The sequence below is a fragment of the Chlorocebus sabaeus genome, chromosome 8 (genome assembly GCF_047675955.1).
Source record: "Chlorocebus sabaeus isolate Y175 chromosome 8, mChlSab1.0.hap1, whole genome shotgun sequence".
NCBI lineage: Eukaryota > Metazoa > Chordata > Mammalia > Primates > Cercopithecidae > Chlorocebus > Chlorocebus sabaeus.
Genome location: NC_132911.1, coordinates 127,144,400 through 127,165,981, shown reverse-complemented (window position 1 = coordinate 127,165,981; position 21,582 = coordinate 127,144,400). Strand labels below are relative to the sequence as shown.

General features: G+C 39.2%; 1 protein-coding gene across 1 annotated transcript in view; it reads left to right on the top strand.

Moving 5' to 3' along the window:
* Nucleotides 1-21,582, top strand: part of ATAD2 (ATPase family AAA domain containing 2) — an 82,310-nt gene that overhangs the window by 18,262 nt on the left and 42,466 nt on the right. Inside the window, exons 3-11 of the mRNA XM_038000172.2 lie at nt 6,247-6,296; nt 7,104-7,269; nt 7,939-8,041; nt 8,290-8,377; nt 9,206-9,382; nt 9,892-10,009; nt 18,300-18,407; nt 20,247-20,355; nt 20,609-20,724. Coding sequence (XP_037856100.2) covers nt 6,247-6,296; nt 7,104-7,269; nt 7,939-8,041; nt 8,290-8,377; nt 9,206-9,382; nt 9,892-10,009; nt 18,300-18,407; nt 20,247-20,355; nt 20,609-20,724 — 1,035 coding nt within the window. The remainder of the gene's footprint in view (nt 1-6,246; nt 6,297-7,103; nt 7,270-7,938; nt 8,042-8,289; nt 8,378-9,205; nt 9,383-9,891; nt 10,010-18,299; nt 18,408-20,246; nt 20,356-20,608; nt 20,725-21,582) is intronic.

Sequence of the window (21,582 nt, the reverse complement as noted above, 5' to 3'; positions counted from 1 at the left end):
AACGAGACCCTATCTCTACAAAAAATAAAACAATTATCTGGGCATGGTGGCACACACCTGTAGTCCCAGCTACTGTGGAGGCTGAGGCAGGAGGATCACTTGAGCTGGGCAGTTCAAGGCTGCAGTGAGCTGTAATCACACCACTGAGAGTGAGACCCTGTTTCCAGAAACAAAGAAAGAATCGTTCTTAGATTACTTCTTATAAATAAACAATTTGTAATGACTTAGAAGACTGAAATCCTCCTGCTCTTTTTTTTTTTTTTTTTTTTTTTTTTTTTTTTTTTTGAGATGGAGTCTCGCTCTGTCGCCCAGGCTGGAGTGCAGTGGCCGGATCTCAGCTCACTGCAAGCTCCCCCTCCCGGGTTTACGCCATTCTCCAGCCTCAGCCTCCTGTGTAGCTGGGACTACAGGCACCCGCCACCTCGCCCAGCTAGTTTTTTGTATTTTTTAGTAGAGACGGGGTTTCACCGTGTTAGCCAGGATGGTCTCGACCTCCTGACCTCGTGATCCGCCCGTCTCGGCCTCCCAAAGTGCTGGGATTACAGGCTTGAGCCACCGCGCCCGGCCAATCCTCCTGCTCTGAAATGGAATTTTGATTTTTTTTTTTTTTTTTTTGAGACAGAGTCTCGCTCTGTTGCCCATGCTGGAATGCAGTGGCAGGATCTCAGCTTACTGCAACCTCCGCCTCCCAGGTTCAAGCGATCCTCCTGCCTCAGCCCACCTAGTAACTGGGATTACAGGCACACACCACCATGCCCAGCTAATTTTTTTATTTTTAGTAGAGATGGGGTTTCGCCATGTTTGCCAGGCTGGTCTCGAACTCCTGACCTCAGGTGATCCACCTACCTCAGCCTCCCAAAGTGCTGGGATTACAGGCATGAGCCACCATGCCGGCCTGGAATGTTGATTCTTTTATTTTGTATGCCATATTTTCTAGATAAGCAAGGTTATGCCCTTTTGAGTTTTTAATTTTTTTCTCAGCTATTTCATCATTCTTTTAATATATATTTTTTAATTTGCATCTTATTTCATCCATTGTTTAGGGAGTGTTTTATACTGTATTTTATGAAATCAGCAGTTAAAACGTATGACAGTGTTTATGGAACACTAAAAAAAAAACACAGTTGCCATCAATAAGACACAGTCCAATTTCAGAGATGTTAAAATGGGGGGAAATGTACAACGATGAAGTACAATATAAACTAGCCCGATATTTCTGAAATTTGAAGTCTTAAGGTTTATTCTTCTGGGGTAAGGTAGTGGTCCATTAACTGTCTCTGAGAACTTAAAATTGTTTTTCACGATCTGAAGAAAAAAATAAACATTTTAGGCCCCCTAAATTGTTACCTTATAGAGAATTGCCATAAAATCTGAGGCCATACATTTGTGTTTACAGTTGAATTGGCACCAAGTAGTACTACTTTAGTTATCTTAGATTAATGAGATAAGAACAGAATTAGACCTGAATACATAAATGATGCATCTGCTTCTGTATGAAAGGCAATGTGATGTGATAGCATGACATACTATTTAAATAAATGTTTGGCACACTTCCAATAAAGAGAAGTGGATGAGTTGCCTCATCATGGTACCAGCAGTATATAGTAAATATGATACACAACATGCCAAACTCGAGAGAAACTGATAGCAGTCAATACCACATTCATACACCAAATGGTTATTTCGTTTTAGCAAAACCCCTTATTACATTAATTGTTTAATGGTTTTATAGTTTTATTTGTCTAAAACTTATAGATGAACTTCTATTTAGTTTGGTTTACATAGTCATACAAAAAAATTAATGTTGGAAGTCCTGTTTTTACCTTTGAAAGGATCTGTACATTATTCAAATTTATAAAACATTGTACTTGGCTTTATGTTAGAAAGGTTTTAAGGGCGTATAATAAAATAAATGCTTTCCATCTGGATTTAAAGAAGAATGACTTGGTATTTTTAATTAGATTACTTCTAAAATACAGAATTTCTATCCTTTTTATTAATTTTTTTTTCTTTATGAGACTGTTACCTTGCTCTGTCACCCAGGCTGGAGTGTAGTGGCATGATCATGGCTCATCGTAGCCTCAACCCCCCAGGCTCAAGTGATCCAGTGGTCCTCCCACCTCAGCCTCCCAAGTAGCTGGGACTACAAGTTTGCACCACCACACCTGGCTCTTTTTTTTTTTGAGACAGAGTCTCACTCTTTGTCCAGGCTAGAGTGCAGTGGCACAATCTTGGCTCACTGCGACCTCAGCCCCCTGGCTTCAAGTGATTCTCCTGCCTCAGCCTCTGAGTAGCTGAGATTACAGGCATGCCCTACCACACCCAGCTAATTTTTGTATTTTTAGGAGAGATAGGAGTTCACCATGTTGGCCAGGCTGGTGTAGAACTCCTGACCTCAAGTGATCTGCCTGCCTTGGCCTCCCAAAGTGCTGGGATTACAGGCGTGAGCCACCACACCCTGCCTCGTTTTTAAATTTTTTGTAGAGATGGAGTCTCACCATGTTACCCAGGCTTGTCTTGAACTTTTTTGGGCTCAAGCAATCCGCCCTGCCTCAGCCTCCTAAAGTGCTGGCATTACAGGCACTAGCCACTGTGCCTGGCCATATTAATTTCTTAATGACAGCTTTATTGAGATACAATTTATACACCATACAATTCACAATTCTAAAGTGTATAATTCCATGGTGTGTGTGTGTGTGTGTATTTTTTTTTTTGAGATGGAGTCTCGCTCTGTTGACCAGACTGGAGTGGAGTCTTGGCTCACTGCAACCTCTGCCTCCCAGGTTTAAGCAATTTTCCTAACTCAGCCTCCTGAGTAGCTGGGATTACAGTCATGTGCCACCATGCCCAGCTTTTTTATTTTTTTAGACAGAGTTTTGCTCTTGTCGCCCAGGCTGGAGTGCAATGGCATGATCTCGGCTCACTGCAACCTCCGCCTCCCGGGTCCAAGCAATTCTCCTGCCCCAGCCTCCTGAGTAGCTGGGACATGCCACCACGTCCACGGTACAGATTTCCCGTACAAAAATCCTCTCCCTACATTCAGGTCATTATTACAAATAGTGATGATTATTTTGCGTAATGGTAACATCAGTATCTATTTGCATAAGGCTTATATAAAAGAGCCTACAGTATTTTTGAGTCCTTTTTCATATACTTTCCATGTTTCTTTTTCACTGTTGTCAGCATGCCCGACTATAGAAATCTCTTTATTTCCTTCCTTTTCATTCTTTTTTTTACTCTTTGTTTTCAATCTACTTGAGGCTCAAAGACCAGAGGATCAAGATTCTTAGAGAAAGACAGAAAGATATGAGTAACTGTGTCATGAGGGCAGGATCTACATACTTACTTGATCCTGGGGCTCTTAACTAGGGTACAGTGATTATGTATAGTCTTCACAGAGGGTACACAAAACCTCTGAAGTAATGTTTAAACTTGTGTATACCGTAGCTTTCATCAGATTTGCAGAGGTTGACAAAGTCCAGCTGCATATTTTTGTAAATAGTTTCCTTGGAACACTGCCATGCCCATTCATTTTGTGTGTGGCTCCTTTCACCCTGTAATGTTAGGTAACTGTGACAGAGGAGACTGTATGGCTCACAAGCTTAAAATATTTACTGCGTAGCAATTGAAGGAGAAGTTTACCAACCCTTGGAAGGTTGCTTTCCTCCTGCAGGCAAAAAGAAGGCAGTGGGGGTGGGTGGTTCAGAAAAATAGTGCTTTAGTCATTCTATTTCTAGTGTCTGAAAGGGGCCTGGTTTATAAAATGTATAGACCTCCCTCTATAAAGGGAGGAGCTCCTTTATGAGAAAAGTCTGTGAGCCTTTGAAGAAACTAAGCCTTTACCTACTCAAAAGTTTGTTTGTTTTTTGAAATGGACCCCGTGCTCTGTCGCCCAGGCTGGAATGTAGTGGTGCAATCTTGGCTCACTGCAGCCACTGCCTCCCAGGTTCAAGTGATTCTCCTGCCTCATCCTCTTGAGTAGGTGGGACTACAGGTACCTGGCTGCCTTGTTGTTTTTTTTTAGTAGCAATGGGGTTTCACCATGTTGGCCAGGCTGGTCTTGAACTCCCGATCTCAAGTGATCCTCCCACCTCAGCCTCCCAAAGTGCTGGGATAACAGGCATGAGCCATTGTGCCCAGCCAGAAGTTTTTATTTTCTTCTTAATTCTTACCTGCCTTCCAAGAGAGATGAGGAATTAATGAAGACTTATTTTGTTAAGGAGAATATATAAGTTAACTCATCTGGGAAAGATGGTTTTATTTTACTTTAAGTTGTATTTGAAATTCCACATATAAACCAGCTCACTTGCAAATGGCTTGATACATAGGTCGATTAACAGATGCAGCCTAAGTATGGAAAATTGACTCACTAAAAACAAATTAATGGCACATACTGTTTTGCTTAGATGTTTTTTGTGTGTGTGGCAGGGTCTCACTCTGTCGCCCAGGCTGGAGTGCAGTGGCGCAATCTCAGCTCACTGCAAGCTCTGCCTCGCAGGTTCACGCCATTCTCCTGCCTCAGCCTTCCCAGTAGCTGGGACTACAGGCGCCCAGCACCATGCCCGGCTAATTTTTTTGTATTTTTAGTAGAGACGGGGTTTCACCATGTTGGCCAGGATGGTCTCAATCTCCTGACCCCGTGATCCACCCATCTTGGCCTCCCAAAGTGCTGGGATTACAGGCATGAGCCATCGTGCCCGGCCCCCTCATCTTTTTTCTAAAACTCTACTAAGCAGCCGGGTGCGGTGGCTCACGCCTGTTATTCCAGCACTTTGAGAGGCCGAGGCGGGTGCATCACGAGGTCAAGAGATCGAGACCATCCTCGCTAACACAGTGAAACCCCGTCTCTACTAAAAATACAAAAAAAGTTAGCCGGGCATGGTGGCGGGCGCCTATAGTCGCAGCTACTCAGGGACGCTGAGGCAGGAGAATGACGTGAACCCGGGAGGTGGAGCTTGCAGTGAGCCGAGATCACGCCACTGCACTCCAGCCTGGATGACAGAGCGAGACTCTGTCTCAAAAAAAAAGATGAGGGGGATACTTTTTTATAGAGCTTGGAAGATGTTTCCAATTCATAGATTGTGTTTGCCAGTTTGTAGATGGAATAGATCATTTACAAATGGGACTATTTCTACATGTGAGTGAAAATCATGCATATAAAGATTGTAGCCAGCAGGTGTTTTTAAAAGACAATTAACATATCACTAAGGGGCATAAGTTGTGTTTATAGTAATAAATTTCTCAAGGATATGGGACCACTATACCCTTGTGTCATAAAACAGGTCTTGATTTTGCTCGGTTTAGTTCAATGTTTAGTTCAGCTCTACTTAAATACTTAAGGATTTCATTTCATATTTCAACACGCTTTTGAGTATTCTGTTTAGCTAAGAGTTATTACATATATCATTGAACTTCAAATCAGAGATCTTAGGCTTTGTTTAACTGTATTTAACCATAACTTATATAAGCATACAGATTGTCAAGCTTTTTTTTTTTTGAAACAGAGTCTGGTTCCATCGCCCAGACCAGAGTGCAATGACTCGATCTTGGCTCACTGCAACCTCCACCTCCTGGGTTCAAGCGATTCTCCTGCCTCAGCCTCCTGAGTAGCTGGGATTACAGGCACCAGCCACCACGCCCAACGAATTTTTGTATTTTTAGTACAGACGGGTTTTCACCATGTTGGTTAGGCTGGTCTGGAGCTCCTGACCTCAGGTGATTCACCCACCTCGGCCTCCTAAAGTGCTGGGATTACAGGTGTGAACTACCTTGCCTGGCTTATTTTTTTCAGTATATTTTAAGTTTTTAGGTGTCTTAGTATTTGTTCTCCAGGCTGATTTAACTTTTTGTCTTGTTTGTAGTATTATGGAATATAAGAAATACAGTTATGTCAGTTATAGCCAGGTATGGTGGCTCATGCCTATAATCCTAGCACTTTGGGAGGCTAGGGTGGGAGAATTGCTTGAGGCGAGGAGTTCAAGACCAACCTGGACAAAAAAGCGAGACCTCCCTATCTCTACAAAAAATGTTAAAAGTTAGCTGGGTGTAGTGAGGCATGCCTGTAGTTCTACTACTGGAAAGGCTGAGGTGGGAGGATTGCTTGAGCCCAGCAGTTTGGGGCTGTAGTAAGTCATGATTGTGCCACTGCACTCCTGATGGACGACGGAGTGAAATCCCATCTAAATAAATGAATAAAAATAAAGTTATGTCAATTGTTTTGAATTAATCTCATTTTTTAAAATATAGGCAGTTGGCCAGACAGCAGGCTGATAAAAAAAAAGAAGAGCGCAGAGAAGGTAAGTACTGTTAAAGGCATTTCAGATCTTAAAATGTGTAATTAATATTCTGTTTACCGGTTTCTTGAGGTACATACAATAAATTTTACATATTTAAAGTGTATAATTTGTTAAGTTTTAACATAAGTATATGCCATGAAGCCATCACCACAATACGATAGTGAAGGTAGTTACTACCCCCAAAAACTTCCCCAGGCCCTTTTATAATTCCTCCTGGCTCTTCTAGCTTCTTTCCTCACTCTGACACTACCCCCTGCCAGATTCCTGAGCAAGTAATTTCACTGGAACATAGCTGTGACCATTTTAGAATCTGTTCTCCGTTATTATAGCTTAGTTTATATTATCTAGAGTTTTACATAAATGGAATCATACAGTATTCTTTGTTTGGCTTCTTGCACTCATCTAATTACTTTGAGAATCCGTGTGGTCGCTTTTTTGTTGCTGAGTAGTATTTCATTATATGGAATTCCATTGTATGGATATACCACAATTTATCTCTTCACCTTTTGAAGTACTTGAGTTGTTTCTGGTTTGGGGCTATCTCAAAGCTGCTTTGAACATTCATGTACAAGTCTTTGTATTAACATATCTTTCCTCTTCTCCTGGGAGTAGATGGGCTCGATCTTATGGTAGGTAAATGTTTTAACTTTATTTTTGTCTTCTAATGTTTTTAAGAAAGCTAAGTTTAAGATACTGTAATTTTGTTACATGAAAGTATAGCTTTTCAATTGTTCATTTTAGAATTGTTTTATAAATACTATTACTTATCAAATGTTTCTATTTATTTTTATGTATGCATTTGTGAAGACAAAGTGATTCCAGTTACTCGGTCATTGAGGACTAGAAACATCGTTCAAAGTACAGAACACTTACATGAAGATAATGGTGATGTTGAAGTACGTCGAAGTTGTAGGATTAGAAGTCGTTATAGTGGTGTAAACCAGTCCATGCTGTTTGACAAACTTATAACTAAGTAAGTAAAAATTCCTTAGGTCAAGATGATTTATCTGTTAGAGACTTTTTGTTCGGGAAGAATCATGGATTTCAACCAGCCCAAACATTTAATGCATTCTACTACGTAAAGCACAGAGAAGAATGATTATTTGTGGGTTTTTGTTTGTTTGTTTGTTTTTGAGATGGAGTCTAGCTCTGTCGCCCAGGCTGGAGTGCAGTGGCATGATCTCGACTCACTGCAAGCTCTGCCTCCCGGGTTCAAGCCATTCTCCTGCCTCAGCCTACCGAGTAGCTGGGACTACAGGCGCCCGCCACCACGCCTGCTATTTTTTTTTTTTTTTTTTTTTTTGTATTTTTAGTAGAGACAGGGTTTCACTGTGTTAGCCAGTATGGTCTCGATCTCCTGACCTCCTGATCCGCCTGCCTTGGCCTCCCAAAGTGTTGGGATTACAGGCGTGAGCCACCGCGTCCAGCCTGAGAATGATTATTTGAGGTCTTTTTGACAATTCTATATATGTCTCTATTCTTGGAAAGAAATTTAAAAATATTTTTATACAAGTAAATCAATGCTCTTTATAAAAATATTTAAAACCTTAGTGCCAAAAGATTGCAGTGGAAGAAAATAAAGGTTTTTAAATTCTGCTACTCTTTTACAATTTTCACTTATATTTGTATCTTGTTTTTAAAGCACTGCTGAAGCTGTACTTCAAAAAATGGATGACATGAAGAAGATGCGTAGACAGCGAATGAGAGAACTTGAAGACTTGGGAGTGTTTAATGAAACAGAAGAAGTAAATATATTCTTCCATTAAGGGAATGATTTAATAATATCCAGTTAAATTTTTTTTTATAGTACCTAATCCATTTTTGCTTAAACATCACTTTTTCCAGCATTTATTTGATCAGTCAACAGTTACTGCTAGAAATTTAAGAGTTTATGGCTGTAAATTTCTTCATTTTGAACAAGATTGGAGGATCCAACTTAATTTTTTTAATAAATAGATTCCAAATGTTAATGGCTTTTATTTAAACATTTTAGAGCAATCTTAATATGTACACAAGAGGAAAACAGAAAGATATTCAAAGAACTGATGAAGAAACAACTGATAATCAAGAAGGCAGTGTGGGTTAGTCTCTTCTCTTGTTCTGTCTTCTGGGATTGAATTTAAGAACTTTTTATTTAGTAGAAAATAGCCTTTTTATTTAGAAAGTGTGACATTTATGGTAGTTTGTGAGAGATCAGAGGATTGGTAACTTAAAAGTGGGGACAGGGGAGAGCTTAAAAGGATAGTATGTTTTGTTTGGGAAAGTAACTGAAATCAGCAGTCTAAAGCAAATAATATTGGTTTGCACGTGTAATACATCTGCTATGGACAACATGCTGTATATCTCTTTTTTAGTTTAAAGGTGATGAAAATTATGTTTTGCTATTCCATTTAGAACTCATTACCATATCTATTAGAACTTATCTTGAGTGAAAATCAGTTTTCTGAAATGCATTTTAAATGTTTGGTGAGCATGTTTTACCATAATCATAAGTAGATTGAGTTATGCAGCATGTAACTCCATGACAGCCAGATGGGCTGGGTGAAATGTCAAACTTAAGTTTAGAAAGCAAAAGCTTAATGAGGAAATTTGAAAACTTGTCAAAAAGTTACGTTAACTTGGACGCTTAAGTTTAGTCACCTATATTAATGAAATTCATAGAAAGATTATAAATTTTAGTTTGGTAGTTGCTTAACAGTAGTCTTCAAACTTCTTTCTCTGCTTCCTTTTTTCCTTCCTCTCGTTTTTGTACAGTTTTTTAATATTGGAAAAGAATTATAAGTTCTTCCCATGAACAATCTAGGAGTAGATAAGCTTTAAAAGGGTGGATCTTTCCCAACTCACCTATGTTAAAAATTGTTAACATTTTGCTGAGTGTCCTTCTGGAAGTAAGTATCTCTTAATCGTAGAATCATCTGAAGAGGGTGAAGACCAGGAACATGAAGATGATGGTGAAGATGAAGATGAAGATGATGAAGATGATGATGATGAAGATGATGAAGATGAAGAAGATGGAGAAGATAATCAGAAACGATATTATCTTAGACAGAGAAAAGCTACTGTTTACTACCAGGCACCACTGGAAAGTAAGTGCTATACATACTCTTTCCAGGAGATGTGATTATATTAGCTTTATATTTGCTGCTTCTCCTCTGTTGTTCTTGTCTTTTTGGTATTTTTCATATTTTCATTTTGTTGAATACTCATTACTGTTGTCTTTACCTATCCTAAGTTTGTAACAAATAATTTCTCTGAAAAAAGTTAAATGTTAGCCTTGACAAAAGCAAATAATTGGGCTATTTTTGAATTTTATATCTCTCTTTATTTTAAATTGCACAGCTTTCTACTTAGTTTGTCAGTTTGTATAGAGATAGGACTTCTTTTTGATTTATGTTACTATTATACCACAGTACTTGTGAGCATGAACATGCAAGGCTGATAATCACCTGTTACACATCTCTACAGTCACAATGGTTGTTTATGGCCAGTGTGTGTTTTTGGTTGGTTGGTGTCTGTGCTATACATGTTATCAGCTGCAACCCTCTGAACATAAATGACTTAAAATATGAACAGCAAAATATTTTCTTTTTTTTAGAACCTCGTCACCAGAGAAAGCCCAACATATTTTATAGTGGCCCAGCTTCTCCTGCAAGACCAAGATACCGATTATCTTCTGCAGGACCAAGAAGTCCTTACTGTAAACGAATGAACAGGTTTGGTTCTGAAATAGTGATTGATTTATGACAACATAATTGTGGTTATGTTAGGGCTGGACTCTAGACTTTCAGGATTGGGTGTATTAGGATAAAATTTTAGAATTGTGTGTTTGGGAGAGCTTAGTTTCTATGCCTTTAGTAGTCTAATCCCCAGTACCACTGACTAGTTTTTGCTTTTGCTTCCACTAATAGGAAGTGTTAGTAACTACGTTAGTAAGGTAGTTTATTCCATTTTTCCACACTTTAATAATAGAGCAACCATAGACTCAGGGTTTACTGTAATCCTGTCTCTGTGTTAAGCATTTTACATAGATTGTTTCATTTAATCTTCACATTAAGTTAGAATATAGGTTTAGTCTTTTCTTTGCATACTATCACAGATGCATTTTCCTACCATGTCAGATGTTCTAAGCTACATGGCCTCTAGACCTTTCATGACTCTGGTTATCATTTTCTGGATCTATTTTATAATTTGTTCCTCTTCTGTTGTAGGAAACATTTATTTTCTTTGACTGTTCAATATTTGTGGATTTCTTTTCCTTCTACATCCCAACGGTTGTTGCTTGTTGGTCAGATTTAAGTCCAAAGTGATAAATCTTCTATTTTTATTTTACTTACTTATTTTGGGGGAAGTGGGGCAGGGTGGAATCTTGCTCTGTTCCCCAGGCTGGAGTGCAGTGGTGCGATCTTGGCTTACTGCAACCTCTGCCTCCTGGGTTCAAGCGATTTTCCTGCCTCAGCCTCCCGAGTAGCTGGGACTACAGGTACCTGCCACTACGCCCAGCTAATTTTTGTATTTTTAGCAGAGACGCGGTTTCACCATGTTGGCCAGGCTGGTCTCAAACTCTTGACCTCAAGTGATCCACCTGCCTCAGCTTCCCAAAGTACTGGGATTACAGGTGTGAGCCACCACACCAGGTCAAAGAGATAATTCTTGATACTTCCTCATCAATACATTGGAATAATCATGGTAATAGTAGCATGTTGGTAGTTCATCAGTGAGAGAGAAGACTAAGAAACCAGGAAAAAAATTTTATTTGTATGGGAAATGGTACTTTTTTCCCTTAATATTATAATTTTCTCAGAAGTAAGACCGAAGCCTTAGGATATTTCAATTATTTGAACAGTTCTTGGAAGTTTTCTCCTAGAAACAGACCTTCTGATCATGTTTTGGTCATGGAAGGCAGCACCTTTATAAGTGCTGAAGGTTGATTTCTTTTAGGAAAAATAAGAAATGCTCTTTGTGTCCCTAGGTCTTTTCATTTCATTGTAATTCATTGTAAGAATCACAAGTGTACATCTAGATTTCTTATTTCATCATCCTATTTCATATGACCAGGGTCCAAAAGGCTGGAGGATCAGGAAGACAAACTCAGTCTCTCAGGGCTTCTGAAGATTAATTGCACTTGAAAGGAGGCTGCACGTCAGTATTCTCACAGGCCCCTTAGAATGTAAAGACCTCTATTTTGGTGGTGAAATGTAATGATCTTCAGAAAAGGAAAGGAAGGTACAGTGTTCCCTAGAATCCCCACCACCACCAGGCACAGGACCGAGGCACTGTTATGGTTACCTAACTCAAGGGGTGGATCTCTGTTTGATCCAGCAGTACTAAGAGTGGCAGCCACTTTGGGATTTTATTTCTTCTGTCTTTTATTTTTTTAGAGGAAATCTCGCTCTCTCGCCTAGGCTGGAGTGCAGTGGTGCGATCTTGGCTCACTGCAACCTCCGCCTCCTGGGTTCAAGCAATTCTCCTGCCTCAGCCCCCCTAGTAGCTGGGACTACAGGCGCCTGCCACCACACCCGGCTAATTTTTTTGTATTTTTAGTAGAGACAGGGTTTCACCATGTTGGCCAGACTGGTCTCAAATTCCTGACCTCGGGTGATCCACCCGCCTGGGCCTCCCAAGTGCTGGGATTGCAGGCGTTAGCTACCGCGCCTGGCCTCTTCTCCCATCTTTAATGAACGTATGTTTCTGGAAGTAACATACTTGTTGGTTGACTGACTCTACAGTTACCACCTACAATGTATGTGGGTTTTTTTGTTGTTGTTTTTATCCCTTTGATGTTCATGAGTTTCCATATTTGGTTCACAGTGCCTAGTCTTCCCCTGTGGAAAAAGCCTCACATCGTTGAGTAGCTCCTTGTTACAGATTTTTTTTTCTCCTCTAATTATTTGGAGTTTTTTTTTTTTTTCCTGACTTTTTTGTTTTTTTGAGACGGAGTCTCGCCTGTTTCCAGGCTGGAGTGCAGTGGCGCAATCTCGGCTCACTGCAACTGCTGTCTCCTGTTTTCAAGTGATTCTCCTGCCGCAGTCTCCCGAGTAGCTGGGATTATGGGCCTGTGCCATCATGCCTGGCTAATTATTTTTAAAGGTAATGTTACCTTTGAATAAGGTAACATAATAGCACAATTGCATCACTAGTATTTCAGTATATTCTTCATCTTTTGTCAAAGAATTAGAACTGGCAAGAAGTTGAAGTTCTTGGTTAGATTCAAAGTGCTGGTCCAGTGTCTGTGGGTGTAGTAAAATGGAGATTGGGGGATGAGCACATGTGGGCAGATATGTGTGTTTAAAACATTTTTTTATTTTTTATTTATTTTATTTTTGGTTTTTGTTTTTCAGATTTAGGAAACATTTTCCTATGAAAATGGATTATACTGACTTGCCTCAGCCCCTTTTCCTTTTTTTAAAATTTTTTGTTTCTGTAGGTTTTTGGGGAACAGGTCGTATTTGGTTACATGAGTAAGTTCTTCAGTAGTGATTTGTGAGATTTTGGTGTACCCATCAGCCAAGCAGTATACATTGAATCCAATTTGTTGTCTTTTATCCCTCACTCCCTTCCCACTCTTTCCCCCTGAGTCCCCACAGTTCATTGTGTCATTCTTATGCCTTTGCATCTTCATAGCTTAGCTCCCACTTACTAGTGAGAACACATGGAATATATGATGTTTGATTTTCCATTCCTGAGTTACTTCACTTAGAGTAATAGTCTCCAATCCCATCCAAGTAGCTGCGAATGTCATTAATTCATTCCTTTTTGTGGCTGAGTAGTATTCTATTGTGTATATATACCACAACTTCTTTATCCACTTGTTGATTGATGGGGATTTGGGTTGGTTCCACATTTTTGCAATTGCGAGTCATGCTGCTATAAACATGCATGTGGAAGTATCTTTTTTGAATAATGACTTCTTTTCCTCTGGGTAGATACCCAGTAGTGGGATTGCTTGATCAAATGGTAGTTCTACTTTTAATTCTTTAAGGAATCTCCACACTGTTTTCCATAGTGGTTGTACTAGTTTACTTTCCCACCAGCAGTGTAGAAGTGGTCACTGTATACACACCAACATCTATTATTTTTTGATTTTTTGATTATAGCCATTTTTGTGGGGGTAAGGTGGTATTGCATTGTGGTTTTGATTTGCATTTCCCTGATCATTAGTGGTGCTGAGCATTTTTTCATACGTTTGTTGGCCATTTGTGTATCTTTTAAGAATTTTCTGTTCATGTCCATAGCCCACTTTTTGATGGGATTGTTTTTTTCTTGCTAATTTGAGTTTGTTGTAGATTCTAGATATTAGTCTTTTGCGAGATGTATAGATTATGAAGATTTTCTCCCATACTGTGTGTTGCCATTTTACTCTGCTGATTCTTCCTTTTGCTGTTCAAAAGCTCTTTAGTTTAATTAAGTCCCACCGGTTTATCTTTGCTTTGATTGTTTTTGCTTTTGGGTTCTTGGTCATGAAACCCTTGCCTAAGCCAATACCTAGAAGGGTTTTCCTGATGTTATCTTCTAGAATTTTTATATAGTTTCAGGTCTTAGATTTAAGTCCTCGATCCATCTTGAGTTGATTTTTGTGTAAGGTGAGAGATGAGGAACCAGTTTCATTCTCCTACATGTGGCTTGCCAATTATCCCAGCACCATCTGATGAATAGGGTGTCCTTTCCCCACTTTATGTTTCGGTTTGCTTTGTTGAAGATCAGTTGACTGTAAGTATTTGATTTTATTTCTGAGTTCTCTATTCTGTTCCATTTGTCTATGTGCCTATTTTTATACTAGTACTGTGCTGTTTTGGTGATTATGGCCTTATAGCGTAGTTTGAAATCAGGTAATGTAAAGCTTCCAGATTTGTTCTTTTTGCTTAGACTTGCTTTGGCTATGCGGACTCTTTTTTGCTTCCATATGAATTTTAGGATTGTTTTTTCTAGTTCTGTGAAGAATGATAGCTGGTATTTTGATGGGAGTTATGTTGAATTTGTTGTTTTTGGCAGTATGGTCGTTTTCACAATATTGATTCTACCCGTCCATGAGCATGGGATGTGCTTCCATTTGTTTGTGTCATCTGTGATTTCTTTCAGCAGTGTTTTGTAGTTTTCCTTGTAGAGGTCTTTTGCCTCTTTGGTTAGGTATATTCCTAAGTATTTTGTTTTATTTTCAGCTATTGTAAAAAGGGTTGAGTTCTTGTTTCACTCTTAGCTTGGCCGGTTGGTATGTAGTAGAGCTACTACTGATTTGTGTACATTAATTTTGTATCCTGAAACTCTGCTGGATTCTTTTATCAGTTCTAGGAGTTTTTTGCAGGAGTCTTTAGGGTTTTCTAGGTGTACAATCATATAATCAGCAAACAGACAGTTTGACTAACTTTTTACTGACTTGGATGCCCTTTTATTTTTTTGTGTTGTCTGATTGCTGTGGCTAGGACTTCCAGTACTGTGTTGAATAGAAGTGGTGAGAGTGGGCATCCTTGTCTAGTTCCAGTTCTCAGAGGGAATGCTCTTAACCTTTCCCCATTTGGTATTATGTTTCCTGTGGATTTGTCATATATGGCTTTTATTACATCGAAGTATGTTCTTTGTATGCCAACTTTGCAGAGAGCTTTAATCATAAAGGGATGCTGGATTTTGTTGAATGCTTTTTCTGCATCTATTGAGATCATGTGATTTTTGTTTTTAATTCTGTTTAAGTGGTGTATCACATTTATTGACTTGAGTATGTTAAATCATCCTTGCATCCCTGGTATGAAACCCCCTTGATCATAGTAGATTATCTTTTCGATATGTTGTTGGATTCGATTAGCTAGTAATTTGTTAAGGATTTTAGCATCTATGTTCACAGGGATGTTGCTCTGTAGTTTTCTTTTTTGGTTATGTCCTTTCCTAGTTTTGGTATTAGGGTGATACTGGCTTCATAGAATGATTTGGGGAGGATTCCCTCTTTCTCTACCTTGTGGAATAGTGTTTACAGTGTTTTCAAACTGAAGTAATGACCTTTCTACAGTATAGAGTAATTAATTGCTAAGAACCTGGACCCATGGCTAGGACTGTCTAGGCTTGGAGCTCAGCTCTGCTAGTTATTAGTGGCCTTTGGCAAGTTACTTAACTCTGTTTCAGTTTTTTGTTGTTGTTGTTTTTTGTTTGGTTGGTTGGTTTTTTTTTTTTTTTTTTGAGACGGAGTTTCGCTCTTTTTGTCCAGGCTGAAGTGGAATGGCACGATTTCAGCTCACCGCAACCTCTGCCTCCCGGGTTCAAGCGATTCTCCTGCCTCAGCCTCTTGAGTAGCTGGGATTACAGGCATGCGCCACCATGCCTGGCTAATTGTTTGTATTTTTAGTAGAGACGGGGTTTCTCCATGTTGGTCAGGCCGGTCTTGAACTCTCTCCCGACCTCAAGTGATCCACCCGCCTCGGCCTCCCAAAGTGCTGGGATTACAGGTGTGAGCCACTGCGCCCGGCCTGTTTCAGTTTTTTTAATCTGTAAAGTGAGGATAGTTGAACCTGTCTCAGTATTGTGAGAATTAGATGAGTTAATACATGTAAAGCATTTAAAGTAGTGTCTGCCATACATTAAGTGCTGTATGTATTTGCTGTTATAACTGTACTTTGATGTTTAAAAATAATCTCCATTTTGCAAATCAAATGTCAGAAATTTCACGTTGGTCCACAGGTTGTGTTATTGTTTGCTTTTAACTTTATTGGTTGTGAAATAAAAAACTGGAAATCATCAGTATAGTAATGTATAGAATGCAGATATTTTGAATAAACATATAAGTTTGAATTCTGACAACATCGATGACTAATTCTGATATTTTGAGTAAATTATTTAACCTGGAAGCCACACTGGCCCTAACTGTAAATTGAGCCTACTAAGAATCCACTTCCACAATTTTAATTAAGATTAATACTACATCAAGCACACGGTACAGAAAGCAGTCAGTTAATGTTAGTCTTTTTTATTAATTGGGAGGTTAGTCTGAATTCTGTGACTACACATAAAATTATGTGAATACATTAAAGTCTAATATGGTAATAATGAATAAGTTAGTTTTTCATATAAAATTGTAGACTTGTACTGGATATAATAATTTTAGTTTCCGGCTGATCACAAAGATGGTCTTGGGTGTATTTGGGTAGATGGATGGATGAAAGATTATTTTCTCATTTCTGTGTTTCCACAACCCCTTATCCAAAACCCTTGGAAAACCATTTGTGTTTCAGAATTCAGACTTTTTGGCTGGATTTACAGATAACACACAACATATGTAGTATGGCAACATTAACATCTCTAGGGTCTCCAAGCCAGCACTGTGTAGTCAAATATATTAATAATTCTGTAGTAAAACATATGAATAATCATAGTAAGTGGGACAAAATATAAACTAAAAATTGCCTTGTACTATGTCAGGTTATGATTTGCTGCAAGGGAATAATGGAATAACTTCAGAGTTTTTTGGATATACGTTTCTGGAACTACATTATGCAGATAATAGATTGTGAACCTTTTATATTTTTGGAAATAACTACTTACCATCATTGCACTCTGACTCAGCAAAGTTCTAGACCCTGAGCAAGTTAATTAAAGTTCTTCCTAGCTAGACTCTGTTTTTTTCTGTGAGTCTTTTGCAACCATTCAAAGGTAGAAGTGATTAAAAATTTTCTTGTATATTTGTAATACCCGGCTTCTTATTTAGTATTACCAACCAGCCTAAGTATTTGATAGTATGTCTTTCTTTTTTGTGAGAAAACTTATGGGTTGAGTAACTCATCCGCATTTACACAGCTGTTAAGTGACAGTTGTGAATTTACAGTGGATGGTATACTGTTGATAAAAGGCCATCTTATTCTTCACTGTTTCCTAGCATTTAAAAAGTCTTTCTTGATACCCTTTTGTTTAGATAAAATCTCATGTCCTTCTTTTAAAATTGTTTGATATTTTAGGCCGGGCATGATGGCTCACACCTGTAATCCCAACACTTTGGGAGGCTGAGGTGGGCGGATCAGAAGGTCAGGAGTTCAAGACTAGCCTGGCCAACATGGTGAAACCCCATCTCTACCAAAAATAAATAAATAAATAAAATACAAAAGTTAGCTGGGCAGGGTGGTGCGTGCCTGTGGTCCCAGCTGCTTGGGAGGCTGAGGCAGGAGAATTGCTCAACTGGGACCCAGGAGGCAGAGGTTGCAGTGAACTGAGATCATGCCACTGCACTCCAGCCTGGGCTACAGAGTAAGACTTCGTCTCAAAAAAGTTATTTGACATTTTAAAGTAGGTGATTTCCTCCCAAATGTGAATATTATATATAGTGTAATATTGAAAATAGTTTCAAATTACAGTCCCAAATACTTTTTTTTTTTTTTAATAGAGGCAGGGGCTTACTTTATCACCCAGCACCCAGCAGGCTGCAGTGCAGTGGTGCAATCATGGCTCACTACAGCCTCGTCCTCCCAGGCTCAAGCAAATCTCCCACCTCAGCCTCCTGAGTATCTGGGACAACAGATGTACACAACCATACCTGTCTAAGCTTTTTGATTTTTAGTGGAGACCAAATCTTGCCAAGTTGCTCAAATGATTTTTAGTTGAGATGAAGTCCTGCTGCGTTGTTCTCGAACTCCTGTCAAGTGATCCTTCCTACTCGGTCTCCAAAAGTGTTGAGATTACAGGTGTGAGCCAACATGCCCAGCCCAAAATATTCTAATACCCTCTTTATCCCACCTTTCACTTCAAGAATAACTGGTTTGTATCAAGACTAAGAAGTCACCCTGCCTTCTGTCTTCATGAACATTTGATATTCAGCTCTGCCACAGCCCTCAGTCTTTTTTCCTTTCCTCTCAGTTGTTTGTCTTTTATTCCCTTTGAAAGATTCCGCCAACAAAGTTTATGTCAGTGGGTCAGCAGATATAATAATTTTATGATAAACCTTTTTGGAGCATTAGATATTTCTGATGCTTTTCTTATGCCTTTTCTTTTTCCTGCCGTCCCTTATCACGATTTCAATTTTCTTTTTTACTTTAGGCGAAGGCATGCAATCCACAGTAGTGACTCGACTTCATCTTCTTCCTCTGAGGATGAACAGCACTTTGAGAGGCGAAGGAAAAGGAGTCGTAATAGGGCTATCAATAGGTAAGTGCCATATCAATGCCTTTTTTAACTAGCAGATACATTTTTTAAAAATTGATAAGAAAACAATAATTTGGATATAAGTATAGACTGGCTGATTAAAAAGTTGCACAACAGGTTAATGTATAAACTAGAATACTGTCTTCTTAGAATTACCTACAATTGAAACAGAATAACAGGTTAGAACATATGACTGATTTCTTGCCAAAATTTTTTTTTTGAGACAGGGCCTGGTTCTGTTGCCCAGGCTGGAGTACAGTGGCATGATCTTAGCTTACTGCAACCACCACCTCCCGGGTTCACACGACTCTCCTGCCTCAGCCTCCTGAGTAGCTGGGAGTACAGGTGTGCATCACCACACCTGGCTCATTTTTGTAGTTTTAGTAGAGATGGGGTTTCGCCATGTTGGCCAGGCTGGTCTCGAACTACTGGCCTCAAGTTATCCACCTGCCTCAGCCTCCCAAAGCTTTGAAATTAAGCTGTGAGCCACCATGCCTGGCCCGCTTGACAAATCATTATATATGGCCCACAGTGGTTCTGGTCAAACAGTGACTTAAGGAAATAACCTTTTCTTTTTCATTTCATGTATTTTTTTTTTCTTAGAATAATGATAAGTTTTGAGGAACTCTTAAGGAAAATGGAAGGCTTTACTCATTTCATAACTCCTTGTAGTATAAGTTCACATATACTAACCAACTTATTTGATTTTCCCAATAATTGTTTAAGGGAGATAGAGCAAGGATTATTTACATTTTACAGATGTGGTTGAGTAAATGAAAATGCAGTGCTTAGGTGCTTGGATTTTTTTTTTTTTTTTAAATAGAGACAGGTTCTCACTGTGTCACTCAGACTAGAGTAGAAGTGAGACTGGTCTCGAACTCCTGACCTTAAGTGACTTGGCTGGGATTACAGGCGTGAGCCACCACACCTGGCCGTAACTATTTTTGAATATTTTTGAAAGTAGTTAGGGAACTTCTAGCCTGTCCAACATGGTGAAACCCCATCTCTACTAAAAATACAAAAATTAGCTGGGTGTTGGTGGTGCGCACCTGTAATCCCAGCTCCTCAGGAGGCTGAGGCAGGAGAATTGCTTGAACCCAGGAGGCAGAGATTGCAGTGAGCCGAGATCACGCCATTGCACTGCAGCCTGGGTGACAGAGTGAGACTCTGTCTCAGAAAAAACGCAAAAGACAAAACAATACAACAAAAAAGGAAGTAGTTAGGGAACTTGCTTGAGAGGATTGATGTTGGATCCAAATGCTGGTAGACTGTGAATATTTTTTCTGAGAGGTATTATAGCAGAGTTGTTATAGGTCTGGAGACAGACCACTTGTGTTTGATTCCTGGCCCTGCCATTTACTAGTTGGGTGATCTTGGACAAATCAGCTAATCTTTCTATGTCTTGGTTCTGTTTTAAAATGGGAAAAATAATAATACCTTTCTCATAAGACTGTTGTGAGGATTTATTGACTTAATCCATGTAAAGCACCTAAAACTAAAACAGTGTCTGGCAAATGGTAAATACCCTGTCTATGTTAGACAGCTCCATTAAAATGTAGGTTGGTACTACCTGATTTCACCACCATGAATCACTTTACAGTGCCTGTGGCATCTTGGTATTTTTATTTCATTATGTATCTTTAATTTCATAATAAAGCTTCAGCTATAAATATTTCTGAACACTTAAGTTCTGGACCTATTATAGAAAATTAGGAAATTAAAATACATATCTTAAGATTGCTCCAGTTGAAATTTAGATTTTTTTTTTAACTTAAATGTTTATATTTAAACATGGAATTTGGGAAGGAGGGTGAGTTGATGGGTTTGTGTGGTTTTAAATAGGTGCCTCCCACTAAATTTTCGAAAAGATGAATTAAAAGGCATGTATAAAGATCGAATGAAAATTGGAGCAAGCCTTGCCGATGTTGATCCAATGCAACTAGATTCTTCAGTGAGTATTCTGTTTTGAAACATATGCTTGATCTATAATGTGCTTTGTTTTAGTTTTAAAGTTAAAAAAAGGAACTGATGATTTTTCTTTTCAGTCAAAACTCTAACCTTTAAAGACGTTTTTTGTTAATCTTAAGGTCACAATTAAGATATTATTAATTCATTGCGTATGGGTTAGGTATAGTTAATGTGTGGGGTGATATTTTAATCTGGACTCCAAATCTAAGAGCGTAAATGTTTGCTTCCATTACCAGGTACGATTTGATAGTGTTGGTGGCCTGTCTAATCATATAGCAGCTCTAAAAGAGATGGTGGTGTTTCCATTACTTTATCCAGAAGTCTTTGAAAAATTTAAAATTCAACCCCCAAGGTAATTTAATTATATTTTTAATTTTAGCTGAAAATCTGTGCTACTCTTGCCTCTTGTAGTTCTTATACCTTATTAACCCATTTTTAAGCGATAGTCCCCTTTTCCCTTTTCATTATACAACTTTTCTCTCTGAATCACCTTTGTAGAAGCAATAATTTAAATAAACTTTTAAAAGTTAATAAACTTCCCCCCATCATAAAAGTAATATACCGGGCCGGGCATGGTGACTCATGCCTTTATCCTAGCACTTTGGGAGGCCAAGGCAGATGGATTGCCTGAGCTCAGGAGTTCGAGACCAGCCTGGGCAACGTGGTGAAACTCCGTCTCTACTAAAATACAAAAAATTAGCCAGGCCTGGCGCCATGCGCCTGTAGTCCCAGCTACTTGGGAGGCTGAGGCAGAATTGCTTGAACATGGGAGGCGGAAGTTGCAGTGAGCTGAGATTGCGCCACCACACTCCAGCCTGGGTGACAGCGCGAGACACCATCTCTAAAAAATAAGTAAATAAATAAATAAGTAATGTACCATATGTCAATCACAGGTAAACATTGGTAGGTTTTAAATTAAATTTTGTAAGTTAAAAAATTAGAAAGTGGCCAGGGACAGTGGCTTACGCCTGTAATCCCAGCACTTTGGGAGGCCGAGGTGGGTGGATTACGAGTTCGGGAGTTCAAGACCAGTCTGGCCAACATGGTGAAACCTCGTCTTTACTAAAAATACCCAAAAAATTATCTGGGCATGGTGGCAGGCACCTGTTGTCCCAGCTATTTGGGAGACTGAGGCAGGAGAATTGCTTGAACCCGGGATGCGGAGGTTGCAGTGAGCTGAGATGGCACCACTGCACTCCAGCCTGGGCAA